This window comes from Octopus bimaculoides, chromosome 18 (genome assembly GCF_046866305.1).
Source record: "Octopus bimaculoides isolate indiv1 chromosome 18, ASM4686630v1, whole genome shotgun sequence".
NCBI lineage: Eukaryota > Metazoa > Mollusca > Cephalopoda > Octopoda > Octopodidae > Octopus > Octopus bimaculoides.
In genome coordinates, this window is record NC_142945.1 from 41,510,709 (window position 1) to 41,530,405 (window position 19,697).

The 19,697-nt window shown below is 36.2% G+C and overlaps 1 protein-coding gene across 19 annotated transcripts in view; it reads right to left on the minus strand.

The window, feature by feature from the left end:
• Positions 1–19,697, minus strand: part of LOC106881986 (paired amphipathic helix protein Sin3a) — a 163,094-nt gene that overhangs the window by 65,191 nt on the left and 78,206 nt on the right. For 7 of the 19 annotated variants that reach the window (XM_089366086.1, XM_089366075.1, XM_089366073.1 and 4 more), the window contains exon 2: positions 7,156–7,249. The exons of 6 other annotated variants lie outside the window; for them this stretch is intronic. In XM_089366086.1, the coding sequence (XP_089222212.1) occupies positions 7,156–7,179 (24 nt within the window). In that variant the 5' untranslated portion in view covers positions 7,180–7,249. Of the gene's footprint in view, positions 1–7,151; positions 7,250–19,697 lie in introns of all 19 variants that reach the window. 6 more of the 19 variants (XM_089366090.1, XM_089366083.1, XM_089366079.1 and 3 more) reach the window with 1 other exon arrangement.

The window sequence follows — 19,697 nt, forward strand, 5'->3', positions numbered from 1 at the left end:
AACATTGTATATATCAGGCTGTGTAGGGTGGTGGTGGATAACAGTATTGTTCTCTATCCAGAAATGTCATTCACTATTTCTTTTATTTTCCCTCAATTCTAGGTTGGCCTTGATTGGGTGAATCTGCAACGAAAACTATTCCAGCCTTGACTATCCCCTCATTCACTTGAACAGTATGTATATCTGGAACTCCATATTCCAATGTGTCCCACCTTTTTTAAAAATCATAGGGTGTAATTCCATAGAATTTTGGTAGCTATTTCTAGCAAGGAGCAACCATCTAGAATCTCTCTGCAAATTTGTTTTACATCCCATTTAATACCTAGTTTTTGCTAAAACAAAACCTGGAATTTACTTTATATCACATATAAAGCATTTAATATATAGTTGACAAGTATAATCCTGTATGTAAAAGTGAAGACAATGAAATATCTTTCCCTTATGTTGTTAGATGTTCTTGTTGTCATCGTCATCATCATTTAACACCCGTCTTCCCTGTTGGTATGGATTGTATGGTTTGGTAGGAGCTGGTAAGCTGGAGAGCAGCACCAGGCTCCATTGTCTGCTTTGACACAGTTTCTATGGCTGGATGCTCTTCCTAATGCCAACCACTTCTATATAATTACTGTAGGCTTGAAAAGGAATGCAATTTTGTTATCTATACACATTATTTTAGCCTTTAGTGTGTAGAAATGATTGCGGAGTGGGGTTTGCACAAATTTTATCAACATTTGTATAGTATCTATCAACTCTAGCATTAAATTTATATTTTGTCAGACTGAAGCAGATTTTGTATTTATTTGCAATTTAAATATGAAATATACCTATATATATATATTAAGAGCACCACAATCATCATGTTTTAATTAACATACAGGTTATGAAAGTTATGGTAAGAATTATAGGACAATTAGGAACAAAATTACCTTTAAACAAGATGCAGGTTGGCTCTGAGCCAGGAAGAGACTCAACTGATACCATCTTAGTAAAATAACTCCTGGTTACGAGTAAGACTTTATACTTAGTATCTGTTGAAATAATGTGTGTGACAGAGTTCCAAACTGTGTAGTTAAGGGACTGCCCAGGAAACAAGGGTTAGATGAATGGCGTGTGAAGGTAGAAAAAGCCATGTATAGGTTATGTCAACAAAGTGAAAGCCAGCAATAAGTTCAGTGATGAATTTAGCCTACAGTTAGGGTCCATAAGAAAGGAATTTAAAACTGGCTAAACATGGGAATTCTTGTATGCTGATGACTGAATTGCAAATGCTGAATCTAAAGAAGAATTAAAAACCAAATTCCAGACAAAACCTAGAAATGTCAGGCCTCAAAGCAAACTTAGCAAAGAACACAGTACTCTGCTACCATCAGAGAAAAGGAATAGGTAGAAATTTCATATGTTGTACCCAGTATAGGCTACTAATACACTAGATGTAAGCATTAGTCATGCAGGCTGTATGTAGGAGATGCACAGCAATAGTTAGCAGTAACAGTAGACATGAAATAAATCCATTCAAATACTTAGATGGCTTACTGAAACTGGTTGATCACTTTTGCTTCCAAGGTGACGTAATTCCTAGATGGAGGTGGGTGTTCCAAAGCATAGAAACCAGATTAACAAGAGGATGGAAAAGTTTAGGGAGCTGTTAACCTCTGTTGGTAACAAAGGGCTTGTTTCTCAGAATAGAGAGGAGATTGTGTGACGTTTGCATACAAGGTGTGAGGCAGTATGGTAGTATGATGTGGACCTTGAATGCAAGAGAGTTGCAATGACTAGAAAGAAATGAAGCAAGCACGTACCTCTGGATTTATGTTAGGATGCAGGAATGATGGAGTACAAATGAATTGAGAGAAAAAGCTGGATGCAAGAGCAATCAGATATAGTGCTGAGGAGAGAAGACTGTGATGGTGCAAGCATGTGTTGTGTATGGAAGATGTCAATTGTATAAATAAGTGTTGAGCATTTGAAGTGGATGCAAATTTTAGGGGATAGACCCAGGTAGATATGGAACAATCAAGTGGTGAAAAGTGATTTCAAGAGGTTGAGCTTTATGAAGGCAATGACAGAGAAGCACAAGCGGTGACATGTGGCACTGTTGCACACAATATCCAAGTTAAACTTCTGTATCCCTCTCAGATGTCATTAATTGAATATATTGAGAGAGAGAGGACATATACATGTAAGACCCTGGGAAACTAAAATGCTTAGGGTTAACTTGTAAATACCTGGGAGATACATGACAGGAGAAAAAAATAAAAATCCTATTTCCCCTAGTTCTAATTCGAGTAAAAGAAAAAAAACAAAAAAAAAAAAAAACTATTTAGAAAGCTTGGTCAAGATGGATAAAGTCAGTAAACTGAATCATTGACACAATGGTGTTTCATTAAAGACAAGTCCGAAATGTGGGCTTGATAAGAGACAGGAATGAACAATTACTGATTGTTAATATAGTCATATATTATGGAACAACAGTGACTAAATTATTACACAACTATAAATTTATGGCCTTGTGCCAAATGTAAGAAATAATTTATATTATTGTAGGTTGTAGTAAGTTCTGATAAAACAGACCAAGCAAGAGTCAATGGCATCCTAGCTATGATCATCCTATAGTCTTTTAAAATTTGTCCTTCCTTGGCTTGTGGAGACCTCACGCTTGCAGCATGTTCATATTCACATTGAGGATTTGTTGTCAAACTATATGGTCATTATAGTTTAATAATGAAGATGAGCTAGGAAAGAATTAATAGATCTAACTGTCAAGAGGAATGCAGAACAAGCAAATCCAAAGGCCCAATTGTTTCAACAATGATAACAATATATTAAATTATCATGTATTTCATTTAGATTTATTTTCTTGATCCCAAAAGAAAGGAAAAATCTCATAGATGTGAAAATCAAATTGTACAAGCTACAATTTTTGGTTAGAAATCGTTTGGCATACAACTTTACTCTTCATAATGTAACACAGATAGGCACTTGAGTATTTAAATTAAGGACTTAGTTGAAACAGCTGCAATGCATTTAGTAAAAAATCCCATGAATGAACAATATGAGATGTCTTGCAGTCTTACAACACCAGCAGCAAGACACATGTGATCTGAATCAAGAGGATGTTTAAAGAATGTAGGGTGTCATGAGAAAAGAATGGAAGCGGAGGGTGGTGTGAAGGGTGGGGGGTGAAGAAGTTAGGTAAAGGTGTCTGCAACCAGTTTGGAGCCAGAGTATTTATAATTAAGTCTTGTAACGTAGGGTGTATGCAGATGATTGAATCACTTTATTATTGTAAAGCTGCTACTTATTTTATCAACCATGGAGGAATGAATGCCAAACCTACCTATACCTATGAGGGTGGCGGTGGTGGTGGAGGAGGAGGTGGAAGTGGGAAGGAGACAGACAGGCAGAAGTCAGGGTTTGAAATTAGAACAGTGAGACACAAAATCTGATACTTCAAAAGCATCTTCACTGCCATCACCATCCAAAGGGAAGGACGATCATCATGAAGAAATGAAGGTATCTGAATATCTCTAACTTCTTTCCTGATTATACAGAGTACATATGCTCTGAGTTATCTAATTAATCCCAAATAACTTGTTTATCTTTTAATATTTATAAATCACTTGTTCACTTTTACGCCCATTTTTCCATGCTAGTATGGGTTAAATGAATATATTATCCAAGCAATTTTTTACAGTTTGAAGCCTTTCCTGTTGTTAATCCTTATTTGTTTTACAAGTAAGGAATCCATTATTCCACATATCTTGGAATGTGCAAAGCCGGTAGATGATTTCTTGACAGGGGGAAACAACAGCAGTATCACTGTTTGTAACTCAGCAATATTCAGAGAAGCACAAAAGTAAACAAATACACATGTGCATGCATGCATGTACACATGTACAGACGATGGACTTTCCACCTATCAAATCCACTCACAAGACTTTTGTTGGCCCAGGGCTATAAAAGGAACGCACCTACTCAAGGAGTTGAATAATGGGACTGGACCTGAAACCATGTGGTTGAGAAATGAACTTTTTAACCACACAGTCATGGCTGTAGCTCTGGTAATACCTGCATATGATTAAGCATGTGCATGCGCACGACACATGCATACATATTATATGAGTTCTACCCATTTGGTAAGAGACCTGACCTGAGATCATGTGGTGAAATGGAAAGATTTTGCATCATCAATGTGTCACGACAAACTGTTTAGCTTACACATAGTTTCTGTTGTATCCTTTTTCATTTTATTCTCTAATAGTTTTTATGTGTTAGAAAACTGTTGAACATAGGACTATCAGTGACCAGGTTGTAACTGTACAATGGAAATGCTTTGGTATTTAATATACAATATTATTACAAAATAGAACACAAGTGGATATAATAGTATATGCCCGTTTTAAATGACAACCATGATGCAATTGTCACGCACACACACACACAATGTACAAAGTCAGTGATTTATTCTATAGCTATTTAGTGCTGGACTGGTACTCATTTTACTGACCCTGAAAGTATGAAAGGCAAAGTTGAACTTTGCAGATTTGAACTTAGAATGTAATAATAAAAAAATGCCAGTTAAATTCTGAGAAAGAGTTTAATTCCACTACAAAACTATAATTTCTTTTGTTTCTATAATGGCCCCATGTTCCTCAGAGATGACTGATTTTGTACTTTCATCACCAAGACATTCCTGACCTAACTGGTCTCTAGACCTCCCACAGGCCTTATTGTATCCAACCCTTCCTGGCCCTACACAATGCCACAACATTTTCCTTTTAACAGCACTAATCAAGCTCACTGGTCTCAAAGGACCTCTAGAGACCATGAGCGCTTTCTTCTTCTTCAGACTCAAGAAAAAAACAAACCCTACAATAACGTTTATCACCATTTAACATCCACTATTAAATGCATACATTAGCTGGATAGAATGTTGATGTAGACTTTTCTACAGCTAAGATGTCTTTCTCCTCTAACAAATCTATTTTTGAACTATAATTTCTATGAATGAAGGTTACAGGTGATGGATTGTTTCAATCAGTCAGGTTCACAATCTATTACTATCACTGTGAAGTCCCTGGCAATGACACTCAAATCAGACCTGTACAATCCACTCAGCTGTAAATAGGTCCCAAGTAGAAGCACAGCCCAGCTTGCAGATTGTAAGCAGCAGGTGCACTGCATACTTGAGAAGTGTTTAATTCATTAACTGACTATAATGACTTGGAAACCCTCCCATGAGTATAGAGAAAAAAAGAAAAGAAAAAATTGGGTGGTAGAGGTGTATGTACAGCAAAAAGAGATTTATGTCAACTACTTAACATTGTGAAAGATGGAATAATCTACAGCTCACCTCTCAACTCTTTTAATATAGCATCCTTATAGGGCCCCTATAATATCTTCTAAAATATATCAGTTACAATTCTACTAAATCAGATGGGGAAGATGGAGAAGCAAAAGTTATCAAAACAACAAAGTCTGTCAGATTTATATCTTAACTTTCCTACTACTCTGTACGAGACAGTTCACTGTAGTTTGTGTGTGTATTTGGGTGTATACAAACATATACACATACACCTTGTTACTCCACTATAGTAATCTAATTTAAATCTAACCAATCACATCAGTCAGCTGTCCAAACATGCGTTAACAGTCCAGCCACACATACAGTGCCTTTTATATCACCACAATTGATTAATGAGAATCTTTCCCACACAGCTAACCACTATGAAGATAACTAACTGAAGCAACTTTTATGTAATTTGCTATTACATTGTATTTGCTGGTGAGCACATTGTGTGAGAGAGAGAGAGCAAGAGAGAGAGAGAGAGCAAGAGAGAGAGAGAGAGAGAGCAAGAGAGAGAGAGAGAGAGAGAGAGAGAGAGAGAGAGAGAGAGAGAGAGAGAGAGAGAGAGAGAGAGAGAGAGAGAGAGAGAGAACTAGGTTATCAAATCTAATATTGCCCATTTCATATAGTTCATGTGTGATTTGACATATCCATCAAGAGATATTCAAATCTATTGATTGGGGAAAGGACATTAGCAATATGTGAATCTGGGTCACTTGCTTCACGGAAGCCATAACATAAATGATAATACCTTTTTGTTTTGTACACAGTCCCACATATTTATTGTGGTTACGATTGTTCTTTAACTGTTTTCAGATAAAGTACATCTAAGAAGACATTGTTCAATGTTACTTTCTTTTCCTTTCAAGACAGCAGAGTACTACGTGAAGATATCGAGCTGCTATTTTTACAGGCTAACTGACCACACAGTTGGTCTATAGCATGTACCTCATCACTAGGACCATGCAGCGTGTGATTGTGTGCATATATATATATATATATATATATATGGGCGCAATCGTGGCTGTGTGGTAAGAAGCTTGCTTCCTAACCACATGGTTCCAGGTTCAGTCCCACTGCATGGCACCTTGGGCAAGTGTCTTCTACTTTAGCCTCAGGCTGACCAAAGCCTTGTGAGTGGATTTGGTGGACAGAAACTGAAAGCCTGTTGTATATATATATATATATATGTGTATTATATCTGTATGTGTCTGTATTTGTTCTCCCATCACCACTTCACAACCAGTACTGTTGTGTTTACGTTCCCGTAGCTTAGCGGTTCAGCAAAAAAGACTGATAGAATAAGTACTAGGCTTACAAAGAATAAGCCCTGGGGTTGATTTGTTCAACTAAAACCCTCCAAGGTGCTGCTCCAGCATAACCACAGTCCTATGACTGAAACAAGAGTAAAAGAATATATATGCACACACACACACACACACACACACACACACACATACTACGATCTAAGTTTTTTTCCATTGTAGAAAAGGGACCAGTGACCTACGATCAAAGTAATTCAAGTGCTAATAAAAATATTGAATCAATTGGGGAAATCTTCAAGTGGTCACATCATCTACTAGCAATAGCAGCAAAATCTCCCTCAAACCACAACATACTGTCTTAAAAATAAAGGACAAACCTGACAGTGTAGTTCTATATATACTGTACTTGGAAAATAGACAAGATTGTAACGACTAAAATCTCCTTGAACACAGGTCTGCTTGTTTAGAGTTGGCCTATTGGCTAAACAGCATCCTATTGGTTGAGGGCAGGAAATAGTGCCTAATTAGTGAACACTTACTTACCTGCTCGTCTAAACGACGCTGCATTGTCCAGCAAAACACAACTCTTTAAGCTTGTCACCAGACACTGCTGTATTTTGTAACCATCCAAAAAATACTGAAAAACAAATTAAAAAAAAGTCAGATATTGGAACATACTGCTGGCAAAACATTAACACATTATTTAACAACACTGAAACTTTCAACAATGACACAACTGTTTTCTTCATCAGATTGTTAGACCAAAATTAATGCTTTCATGAATATAAGCATGTGATCATAGTTGAGGAAATGATAAGACAGATCCAGTTGTCTTTGTTTTGTTTACTGTCTTAATCAGATGAGGGAGGGAAGCATCTATTATGACTTTTTGCACAATTTCAAGTGACTGATAGAGAACAGAAAACTTGTGACAGATGGGTTACAGTGGAAAGCAGCAGAGAATCAAATATATTGGGACATCCCTGGACCAAAAATCCAGCCCAAATGCTTGTAACAGAGTATATTCCTGCTAAAAGCCCTTATTGTGGTGTAAAGACAGGTGATAGATTTAGTCTACCACCTCAAAAACAGGAACAGTCCACCTGATAAGCTTCCATATAGTCCCTGTCCATCTTGGCTCTATCACAAAGGTCGAGTAGAGCTGAGTCTATGGAAGAAAACAGTAGCCAAAGATGTCCACCACACATTGGGACTGAACCAAGAACTATGTGAACCATGCTTCAATAGTTTATCTTAATTCTACTTAAATGAAGGAAAAGATGATCCAGATTATAAGAAAACCTAAAAAAATATCCCTACACCAGGACCAACTGATTACATTTTATGGCAATAAGAACAACTTCAAATAATTAAAATTTTGTAAAAATGCCTTAATATTGTTTCACAACTAACTGATCTGGCATGAAAACCAGGGTGGGATTTGGGGTTCTAAAATTAGTTGAATAAATGGTAACTGCAGAAAACTTAATTTTAACCCTTTCGATACCGACCTGTTTGAGACCACCCCTGGTTCAGTGATGAAAACTTCCTGTTTTAAAGTCATCTAATTTAAAACCTTCCATCAAAATTTCATGTTAATTTTGCTCTCCAAACTTCAGCTCAATAATGAAGTCATTTCACCAAATTCTCCATTATTTTCAATAAAGGTAGTATATTTTGACATAAATTTGGTAACAAAAGAATTAATACAAGAACATTTTTGATTCATGTTTGAAGTAAGTTGGAAGCAGTGTAGAGTATGTTGGTACATGAAAATTTCAACCATGAAGGGAGATTAAAGTTTTAAGTAAGATTACCATTTTTGAAATCAATATACAATGCTGTGAAGAAAAAAAAAATTCAAAGGATCCCTCAAGGTTTATGTGATTTTGTCATTTCAATAACCAACAATAACAAAATTCTACACTCAACTGCCAAGAAATGTGTAAATTTTAAGACAGTGTCAAGAAGTAGTGTTCTGGATCATTGTTGACACTGATGTTATTATTTAGTTCCAAATCAGCTTTGGTTCTGCAGAGATATGATTAAAAATTTTCCAACTGGGACCATCACATATGTTTTACACATCCAAGATGACTATATTCATTGTGTGCTTTCCTTTTAAAAAAGCTATTTGAAGGAGATTTGGCTGCTATTTCTATGAGGTTGAGCAACCACACACAGGCTTTCTTGTTGGCTGATGTTAGTTTCTGCGGCATAACTTTGAAGACATGTTTGATTGCGTGTTTATTAGGTGGTTAGCAATCTGGTTAAGTTTCCTTTTTTAGTAGGGGGTAGAGGGAGAGATGCTGATATTTCAGTTATCTTTGAGTACATGTTTATGTTTATATTTCTCTGGATCAGAAGGGTTAGGGAGTTCTTTTAGAAACACACACCTGATCTTTATCTGTATATAAGAGATAGTTATACATCCCCGAAGGATTTACAGCATGGAAAGAGGCAGGTAATCAGAAACCTAGGCAATTTAATAGCATCAATAAAGACTTCTATTATATATAACCAAAAGCACTAACTAATACGAAACAAAGTGCTGTGATTATTACTGTGCACTGTCACAAACACAAATATGAAGTTTACTGACTGATCCCATTGTATACTTAGCACAAATACAGTGATTCTATAACACATCACAAACATTATTGGTGTGGAATGAGGTTGATGCAATGTTATGTAAGGTGTATGACAGACTGATGCAAATGATACCTAAAAAATGCCTGCTCAATTATTCATGTAAACACCTCAATTTACAGAACAAGCTAACTCACATGGAATTATTTAAAAAAAAACTACATGCAAATAAACCAGTTTTGAATAACTATTTGCATTTAACTAATTAATGCTCTGAGTATGTCAGATAATTTGAATCAGATTTTAATTTAATCTCACAGAAGGATTGAATATCAAGGGGTGTGGTACAATCAGTGCATTTGTGTGAGTGTTTGAGAGAAAGAAGAGACTGAGACAAAGATAAAGATCATGTGTATAAATGAGAACATATAAATGTACTTTAGAAATAGCCATTTAACATATCACCCAGTGTGAGTCTATCTAAACAGGTGCTGTAGTATCAGACACAAAACAATACAAGAAATCATAAATCTAAGCTTTAAAACAGGCGAGTTTAGTGAATTCAAAAGGTGGTATATATATTTGACACTATCCAATTAGTAACCTCACCCCCATTCTTGTACTGTCCTGACTGTCTGTGAAGTCAGAAAGGTTGCTTGTATGAGACATGAAGTGAAGTAGCGGAGAAACATGAGAATAAAGAACCAAAGTTGTCTATACAATTGCTAAACATATCAGGTGGGGGACTTGATTGAGGGTTGTAATCTGGAAGAGGTATCATACACCAGCAATAAGGCTAAGGGGATGTGGTCAGCATCATTATCTGATCACTCTGCTGTCTGTTCTCAATTAGAAACCATTTCAGTAAACATGGCCTGTCAGGTAAAAATAAATAAAGTAGAGCAAAAAGGAAATTAATTATCAGATATGCAGATGCATGCCTTCCCTACACCACAACAAATGTTTGGTTGGATGTGTGTGTGAGAGAGACTGAAGATAAGTGTACTGAGTTGCTAATGGGTCCAGTAGATGTCCTTAATAGTTCTAATCATCACCAACATTAACATCATTTTAATGTCCGCTTTTATATGCTCACAGAGGTTGGATAGAATTTGTTGAGGAGTATTTTCAATGCAAGGATCGCCTTCTTGTTGACAATCCTCATGTTTCCCAGTAAAATAATATTTCCCCATGGCCAGACATGTTTTCGTGGAAGATTGTAAATGAAGGACAATGCTTGCATGATGGTGACACTTGTGTTTTACAAGTATCATTTGAAGTCAAGGCAGGGAAACAGTAACACACACACACACACGTCAGACCTCTTTCAGTTTCAATCTGCTAAATTCTCTTACAAGACTTTGGTCAGCCCAGGGCTATACTAGAAGATACGTGCCCATGGTGCCAGGGACTGGACTGCAAACTATGCGGTTGGGAAGCAAGCTTCTTACCACGCAGCCATGCATGCGCCTATATAACATTCACCAGGTTGAAAGTAACATATAACTGCCAAACAGTATTTATCTCACCATAGACATTGTTATACTTTTAGGCTCTCCCCTCTCCTCCTTGTCCTGATGACTAGTAAATAGTACAAGGAATTTATGGTAAAAACATTAGTGTCCCAGTGGAGGAATGATGGGATTAGATGACAAGACACCCTTATCTACAAGCATGTTGCAAAACTGCTCCTCAATGTCATTATCTAATATTTTAAACTTCCTTTACTACAAAACAATAAGGATAATAATTAAAATAACATGTCCATGTTTGCTATTAACTTTGTTTATTTGTGATATAAATGGAATTAATACAAATGGGTTGGTCAGTGTAATTTATTGCTTTTCTACATCATCCAATTCCAGCTAAAACATGTAACAATCGATGAAAGCTCCACCCAAAGATGGAATGCTAGTCTATCAGTACGTAACCGTTTCTTGAAGATTTGATTCATCACAACTTGGATAACTGTAGCATGTAGGAAAGAGTGTCCTGAATACTGTATTTTCTGCTATACAAGGCATATTTTTCAGACCAAAAATTCCATGTGAAATGCAACATGATTTGGAAAAATTGCGATGATGTTTACAATATAAACTGTGTTGACTTGTATGCTGGAAAATATGGTACAAACATACCAAAGTACATTTAGCTAGATTTGAACCCACAAATGTTGTCATCGTCTTCTTCAAGCAGCACATTTAAGATGCATTTGACAATGATACACCAGAACTTCTGCCTTCAATTTCATCTTGTGTGTCTCTGCCATTAACAACAATATAGTGAAGTGTTCTTTGTTGTCTACTAGGGTGATGAAGTCTCCAAAAATAATAACTGATATTGCCTGTTGTTCAGTACATCAGCAGTGGCTAGTTGAGCCTACCCTGCATTGAACAATAATAGTAGAGATGGATGGAATGCGCCCATAAATCTCCTCTTTTGTCTTGTATTCACACTATTTAAACTAAGTTTTAACAGCAGTGAAGTATGTTATCTACTTCGTTCTTATGTCTCTATAGTTTTGCCAAGTTAATGCTTGATGTTGCTGATAGAAGATATCAACAATATTATGGCAATTTTCCTAACAGCCTTTAACCACCACATAGAACATCACTTAACACACCAAACACTGAAGCTAACAAAGGTCTTTCAGCTTGCTAGACCTATCAGTTAAATCTCTCTTAAAACATATACTCTCCCTATGAAAAAGGAAGGATAGATTGGATAATGTAGTCTGGGATACATTATGCCCGAACAAAAAAATGATGGGATAGTTATGGGTGGAAAGTTTTTGATCAGGGCCAATTTGGGGGCTAAAAACAACAGTACATATCTAACTGCTACAAAAAGGTACAAATTGATCAGTTTCTATGGTAACAGTGGGTGTTTGTTATAAACTGACATACAACTATACTCTCAAAATAATGGAATTGTTCCAAGTAGTACAAGCCAATCTATAAAGAGTAACTGAGAAGCCACCATATGGTCAGTCTACTTGCTAAAAATATCAAATCATGTTTGGAAAACAGAGAAGATGGTTGTGCTTAGGATACCTTTGATCACAGACCTGCTAATTGGGGTTGATCAAAGCCGAAACATTAACATGCACAAAGACACACACACACATACAGGTGTGTGTCTTTCTTTGCCCCCCCCCCCACTGCTTATCAACTGTAACTTGGCAGTTTGACATAAGAGACTGATAGAATAAGTAGAAGATTTATATATAAAAAAAAGGGGATGGATGGGTGTTTGTTTGACTAAAGCCTTTCGTGGCAGTAACCCAGCATGGATGCAATCCAATGACTGATATAAATATATAAGTAAAAACAATTTTATGCTTGTTCACAAACACATTATTCTACATACTTTTTTTAAATAAAGAAATCAAGTGATTTATAAAAATGGGTGAGGAGAAAATCTGCTTCAATAAACTCTGTCTGACCCATGCAAGCATGGAAAAGTGGATGTTGAAAGGATGATGATGATAATATCAAAGTATTCAAATTGGTTAGGGATTCAGTAGTAGTGTTTTTGTTTAAATCAGGAATAATACTTACGAGACAGATTAAGAGGCTAGAGTTTAAAAGAATACATCTAATCCCATCATTAAACGGAAAGTAAAAACAAAATAAAATAAAAAAAAAAGAGGAAAAGTAACAAAGCAAAATGTTGGTGCATTAGCTGTGGTTCCATGGCAATTTCAGGAAGGAAGGAACATTAAAAGAAGGTCTGACAGGAAGAAGTGATGGAAAGATGGAGTGCAGGCTTTGAAAGAGGGAGGAAAAAATCAGACAAATAAATGTAGGGCATTTCCCATCAAAATCCAGAATTAGTTTCCTTTTGAGACAAGTCACAAATTTGTTGATTGGTATCTTAAATAACTTATGGGTATGTGTGTATGAGAGAGAGAGAGCAGTAAGCATTGTTTCAAAGGAGATATTATTTGTCAACTATTGCTGCATCCGACAAAAATTGGATAAGAAGAGGAAAAAAAAGTAACGAATGGCTGCCCAGAGATTGGTTTCTTTCATACAAAGAGGAGACAGAAAACATATATTAATCATGCACTATAAACTATTTATTGGATGATCTGTTCACACACACATTTTTAAGGAGGTGTGTGTGTAGGGGTTGGGGGTGGAATAAAAAAAAAAGTAGAGGCAAAGGAACAGAAAGCCTAAAATTTAACCACAGCTGAATGAAATAATTGAAGCAAAACCAAAATTAACAACATTTTACATTGTTGATGGTTTGGTGTCATCCTCTTCAGTCACTACCTGCTCACCCTTATATCTGAGAGTATATTGCTATATGCCTATTTACCTGTCTAATTAACAAGTCCCTGGAGGTAGTCTCTGCATAGGTATTTGACTTGCTACAAACAACAGCCAAATTTCCTTCCAAACCAAAGGGAAGGATGCATTGGGTAAGACAGAAAAAAAAAAAAAAAAAAAAAATTACCACTGGAACATCTTTGATTATAGGATCACTAAACAACAACAATTATATGAGAAACAAGTCAAGGAAGCCTCTGGATGGTTAGTCAGTCTGCTGTAATAACAGCCAAATCTTCATTTCACATTGTACTGACTTAAGAAAGGAATAGACAATGTAGCGCTAGAAACACTATAGTTAGGCCTGCTTAACCTAGGCTGATTTGAGAGGGAGAAAAACCCACAACTGTACAAAAGGGCTTATATTGGGTAGTTGTTTAATTTTGGTTTAAATCCTTTTGTTACTTGTATTTCTATTGAAATTTACTGCTTTTATCTCAACTTTCAAAATACTGAAAAATTTAGTAAAATAACTTTATTACTTTGGAACATAAAATGAACATGGAATTTTGATGAAAAAAATTTAATTTAGATCACTTTAAAATAGGAAATTTTGTACCATAGAACCAGGAGTAGTCTCAAGTATATTGGTACCATAGAACCAGGGGTAGTTTCAAGCAGGTGGGTATCAGGATAGTATAACTTAAAACAGTTGAGTGAGAAGTTGATGTTCCATAAACAGCCTGATGCTGTGTCGATCTTATGTAAACACTACCAAGTGACCTGACACCTATTCCAGCTTGTTAGGTGAAGTGAGGCATGTGAAATCTACCCACATACATAAAGAAAATACTACCCCATGCACTCAAGACATTTCACTACTCCATTACCACATTATGTGAGTGTATATAAATAAAAAAACTTCTCTCACTATTTTTCAGTTTTCCTTTTTTAAATCATAAACTGAAATTTGAATTAAAATCAATAATAAATTTATACTGTGGTTTCAGGCTCAGTCCCACTCTGGTAAAAGACTTTTACTATAGCCCTAGGCTAACTAAAGCCTTGTGAGTGGATTTAGGAGATGAGAGCTGAAAGAAGTTTGGCATATGTGAGCGAGTGTTCAGTTCACGTGTGTTGTATTTCCTTGTCTTGACATCACACAGTAGTAGTAAAACAAATGGCATTGTCTTCCACAAAAACATGTCAGGCTATGGAGAAATATTACCCAGCAGGCTACAAAAAACCTGCCCCAACGAATCCTGTATGATCCATGAAAGCACTGGAAAATGGATGTTAAAATAATGATGATAATATATTAATTAGTTATAAGGCAGTGAGTTGGCAGAATCATTAGTGTGCGAGGCAAAATGCTCAGCAGCATTTCATGTCCTTATGTCCTGAGTTTAAATTCTACCAGGGCCAATAAAAAAGTACCAGCTGGACGCTGGGGTTGATTTATTTGACCCAGCCTCTTCTACAAACCTGCTGGCTTTGTGCCGAAATTTGAAATCAATATATTAATTAGTTATCATTTAATGAATTTTTGGAATTTAATATAAAACTGAGGCTGCTACTACTACCAACACCTAACATCTTACTTTTGAATGATAACTTTTTACAATTGAAAAATAAATTAAAAGAAAGGCAAAACAAACATTAACTGAAACAATCACAACAATAAGAGGTGGGTGACATGTTACAGCCAACTAAAATAGGGCAATGTATGCAAGAACATACATGTGGTGGCTTGCACTGCCAGAAACAACAGCCAATTCTTCCTCAAATCACACTTGTAATTTCTGAGCAAAACAAAATATTGGAATCTGTAAACCTAAACCAGGTATTGACAACTTGGATGAAGGAAGGATTAAGATTTAAAAAAAAAACAAAACAAAAAGGCCCACCTCCCACACCTTATGAAGAGGAAACTGAAGAAGCCACTGTTGGTAAGGCCAATGACAAAACAGAATTTAAAATATAAATATAAACACACAAAGGGTTAGACATGATGGGGAGGAGGGGGAGTAGTGGCTGCTTGGAAGACCACATATACAGAGTGAGTCATGACCAATAAAGAAAGATAACAGTGTTTAGAAAATGAAGGAAGGAAGGAATAGTGCAACTAGAACAGTTGCTATGGTGTGGTCATGGAAGTGTTATCAGTTGAAATGGGAGGAGGATTAGGAGAAAGAGGAGGAGGCTTAAAAAAAGGAAGTCTTAGTGATTCCCCTCTCAAACAACAAAATGTGACTACAGACAACAACATCAACACACACATACACCAGATGACATCAGCACCACACCTACTATATCCCTCCACAGAAGTAAAGAGAATTTTAAGTAGAATCTGGTATCCAACTAAAAATAAAAAGACCATCAAAAATTTTCTGTTTCTCTCAAGTGGAGAGGTAGAAACATTAAAGCATTATAATATTTAATACAAATTAGTTCCAACTACGGGCTCCTTACATGGTGACTCGACCTGTGCTAGAAACAGCAGCTAAATCCCCTGTAACACATGCCTTAACAGCATATCAAATAAAAACAAGAGATGATAACAGCTACAACTTGTTTGATCACAGGTTTATATACTGAGGCTGCACTGAGAGCTAAGCAATAACTAACAATCACTAAATATGTGAAATATATTAGACATAAACTAAGGATATTATACTCCGGTGTATACTGACACACATGGAAGTCTACCTAAGTAATGTAGTAATAGTAGAAGGGATATGTTGAAAGTGTGACTGCCAACTGATTATAATATTTCAATTAAATTTACAGTAGGCGTGGATAAATTTTTTCAAGAAGCAGGCTGCTGGAGACGTGGCACATCAAGCAGGCTGCACTACAAAAAGAATCAAGGTAATTTTTCATCAGGTGTGCCATTCAAAAAGTCCTGTGGGCAGCAGTTTGTCCATGACTGATTATAGATATAAAACAATATAAAGGAGTGATGGAAACAATGTAAAATGTCTTACAGTGTTTATTTGGGAACCTCTACAGTCTGAGTTCAAATCCTGGTTCATCAAACTTTGCTTTTTATTCATTCATCTAGGATTGACTGGCACATCAAGCATGTGCCAGTCAATACAATCAATCATTCAAGTATCTCTCCTATAAATTTGTGACCATGTGTGCTTAACTGTTGAATTGTCAGTGACATACAAAATGCCCATCGAGATCAACTTTGCTTTTCATCCCAACAGTGTCAATAAAATAAAATACCAGTCAAGTACTGGGTCTATTTAATTGACCAGCCGTCCCTCTTCACATAATTTCTGGCCTTGTGCTAAATTAGAAACATTTATTAAATAACCAGCAGAAAACCACAGACTTGTAAAGAAAGTGTTGTTATATTTCTTATGTGGATATTTCTAGTTTGCACCAGCTAAAATGTTAGCATGCTCTAAATACCACGCTAGTCACTGTTAATATATAAACGAGCCTGGTGGCCAATTCTCTTAAGAACTGCTCTTCTGGATAGTATCAGTCACATAAATATATCTTTAAAATAATGCAGCTAAAGTTATTCTGCTATGAATGACCAAGGGAAGTGGTCAGTAGGATAATATAGTATCCTGATAGTATGACACCACATGCTAAGATAAAATATTGGCAGAGCAGATATATATCTAAACTAAGTTCTGCAGGACAGTTCTATTTGAGTTGAATATAGTGGGAAAAGCCTTTGCAAAGTCGTAAGGCTACCCACCATAGTTTGTCCAATGCTGAGGAGGTTGTCAAAGACGAAATTCTATACTGGTTTGGTCAGAAGTACTGCTTGTGTGAGAAGCAGGTTGGATTACAAGTGCTTGCAATATATTAGGTACCCCAATATTCTGTGGGCAAAATGCTTAGTGGCATTTCTTCTGGAACTTCATGTTCTCAGTTAAAAGTCTGCTTAGGTTGACTCTTATGGGGGTCAATAAATTAGTTAATTAGATCTACCTGAGTACTTGATAGGTAATTCTATTAAGTTCAAAAGGGTGAAATGCAAAGTCAACCCTGGAAGAATTTGGAACATATCACATGAAGGAAAGCACGGCTATTGCTACTTGTATTTGCTAAGTTCATTAATTGCTTATAAATATTTTTTGTATTTTTTCGAGATGTAATGTCCTGCTAGGTGACCTGAATATCCTGGGCCACTAATCATTTTCAATATATGGCTGTAAATTTCAGGATGGTACCAACATATCAGCCTACTCTATGAATATACCGACTGAATATTAAATAGTTCACCAGATGGATGTAATTTCAGGCTCCCACAAAGTGGGCTACATACACACCAGACATTTTCAGAAGAGAAGAGGCAAAACTGGGCAAAATCAAACTGCCAAGCAAATTGGATTAACTTCTATAAATAAGAAGCAGATTTTTCTCACCTCCGTTTAAACTTCTAAAGTGCAAAGAGTTCAACAGGCCTCCAGTCAAAGCTGTACTTCTCACATCAGGATAATGTGGATACCAATATTGTGTTCAAGTACTGCATGCAGTCGAGCGTGGGGAAAAGACTATGAAGATATGTACCAGAGACATACATGTTGGAGACCCTTTGGCAGGTTCATTTGATGACCTGGTATTTGCAATGGGCTAGAATTACTGGTTTTATCACATTTATGATGTTCGTGCAAGTAAGGGGGTGGAGTTTCACATGCATTACCTGTATTCCATACCTTTTAAGTTGCAATGTAAGTTCTGCTTTCTACAGCAAGGGCAAAAAACTATTTTGGAGGACTTAGCTGATCTATGTAGACACAGAAATTTGTGTATCTGGCTTGTATCCCTTTCAGTTGGTGGTTGTTGACAACAACTCTTTCAGGAAGCTTGAGTAATTAATTGTTATGGTAGATAATTCATCAGCTCTGATGAGACACGAAGGTGCTCTTTTGCTAGAAGTGAATAATGAACAAACTGCCTCCTACCAATGGTTCCTCACTCCAGTATGCCTGATGTGCAATGTAGCAAGCAGGTATCTTGACAACCAGCACACAAACCCAGCAATTCCACAGGGAATGATTGGACCAAGATAATTAGAGTTGTTGGAAATACTTTGTGGAATAATTCCCCATTTCCAGGGAATGCAAAAAACTGATCAAATGTTTCCGAAAAAAAAAAACCAAAGTTCTGGTCAGTAAAATTTAAATGACCCTAGTTATTCTAACAGAAGGTGTGGACATTTGTTTGGGCTTTTTATGATTCCCAGAACAAGCATATAGTTATATTTTGTCACAGATGCCAGGTATCTATGACACAAATTTCTTTCAGGGTTGAAGAAATTCACGTCATAGACATTCTTTTACTTTGTTATTTTACAAAATAATTTTTTAAATACATATTTAAAAACATTCCGAAATGCTATACTACCTGATTAAATGTGCTACAGATTTGCTAGGCCAGTTGTGACCCAGAACTACAAAACAGCTTTGAAGATTAAACTACTTTAAATGCAATTCAATGCATATAAAATTGTGGGTCAGTCTGAACTGAAGTGACATCCTGCATCTGACCTAGTTACCTAGTAGAAGTAGAGCAGAAGATGAATTTAGAACATACAGTGTGTCAGTAATTCACTAATGAATGTCAAATGAACTGGAAACTGACCATTAGTTTGCTGGAGGAAGGCACAGTTTCTCCCACAACAATAAAACAGAACAGGCCAAGGTGAAATACTTTGGTAATATCTGTACTCTCTCATAATTAGCAACAAATCTGGTATGGTTCTTCAAAAATAGTTGCTAGCACAGGACTTTCTGTGGAGGAATGTGTTTCAACCAACAAGGATGAGGCAATGGGTTTTCAGATGTAGGGATTTAGTAATGCCTATTTAAAGAATTGAAAAGAGAAGCTATTCTGAGGAGAATCATTAGGTATATCGAATTAATTTCCAAGAGACTTCAAGTCAATAGGCTGTTGTTGTTTAGCATATGTGAGTCTTAAATGAATGGATCCATGTTTAATTAAAAATATTCCAACAGTGGCCAAGACAATAGGTTGATATTTCTCACTGACTGGTTTTCAGCTGGTTTTAAGTTGAACTGCCAGAGTATATTGGACAAGCAGTTAAGAGATTGTCACTGGGACCATCAACACCTAACTAACCAAATAGTCTTGTATACTTACCTGTGGGGATAAGTATTAAATCTTTGAGAAAACTACCAGCAACAGACTGGCATCTGTCTCACAGATATGTATCCTTCATCTGTTTTA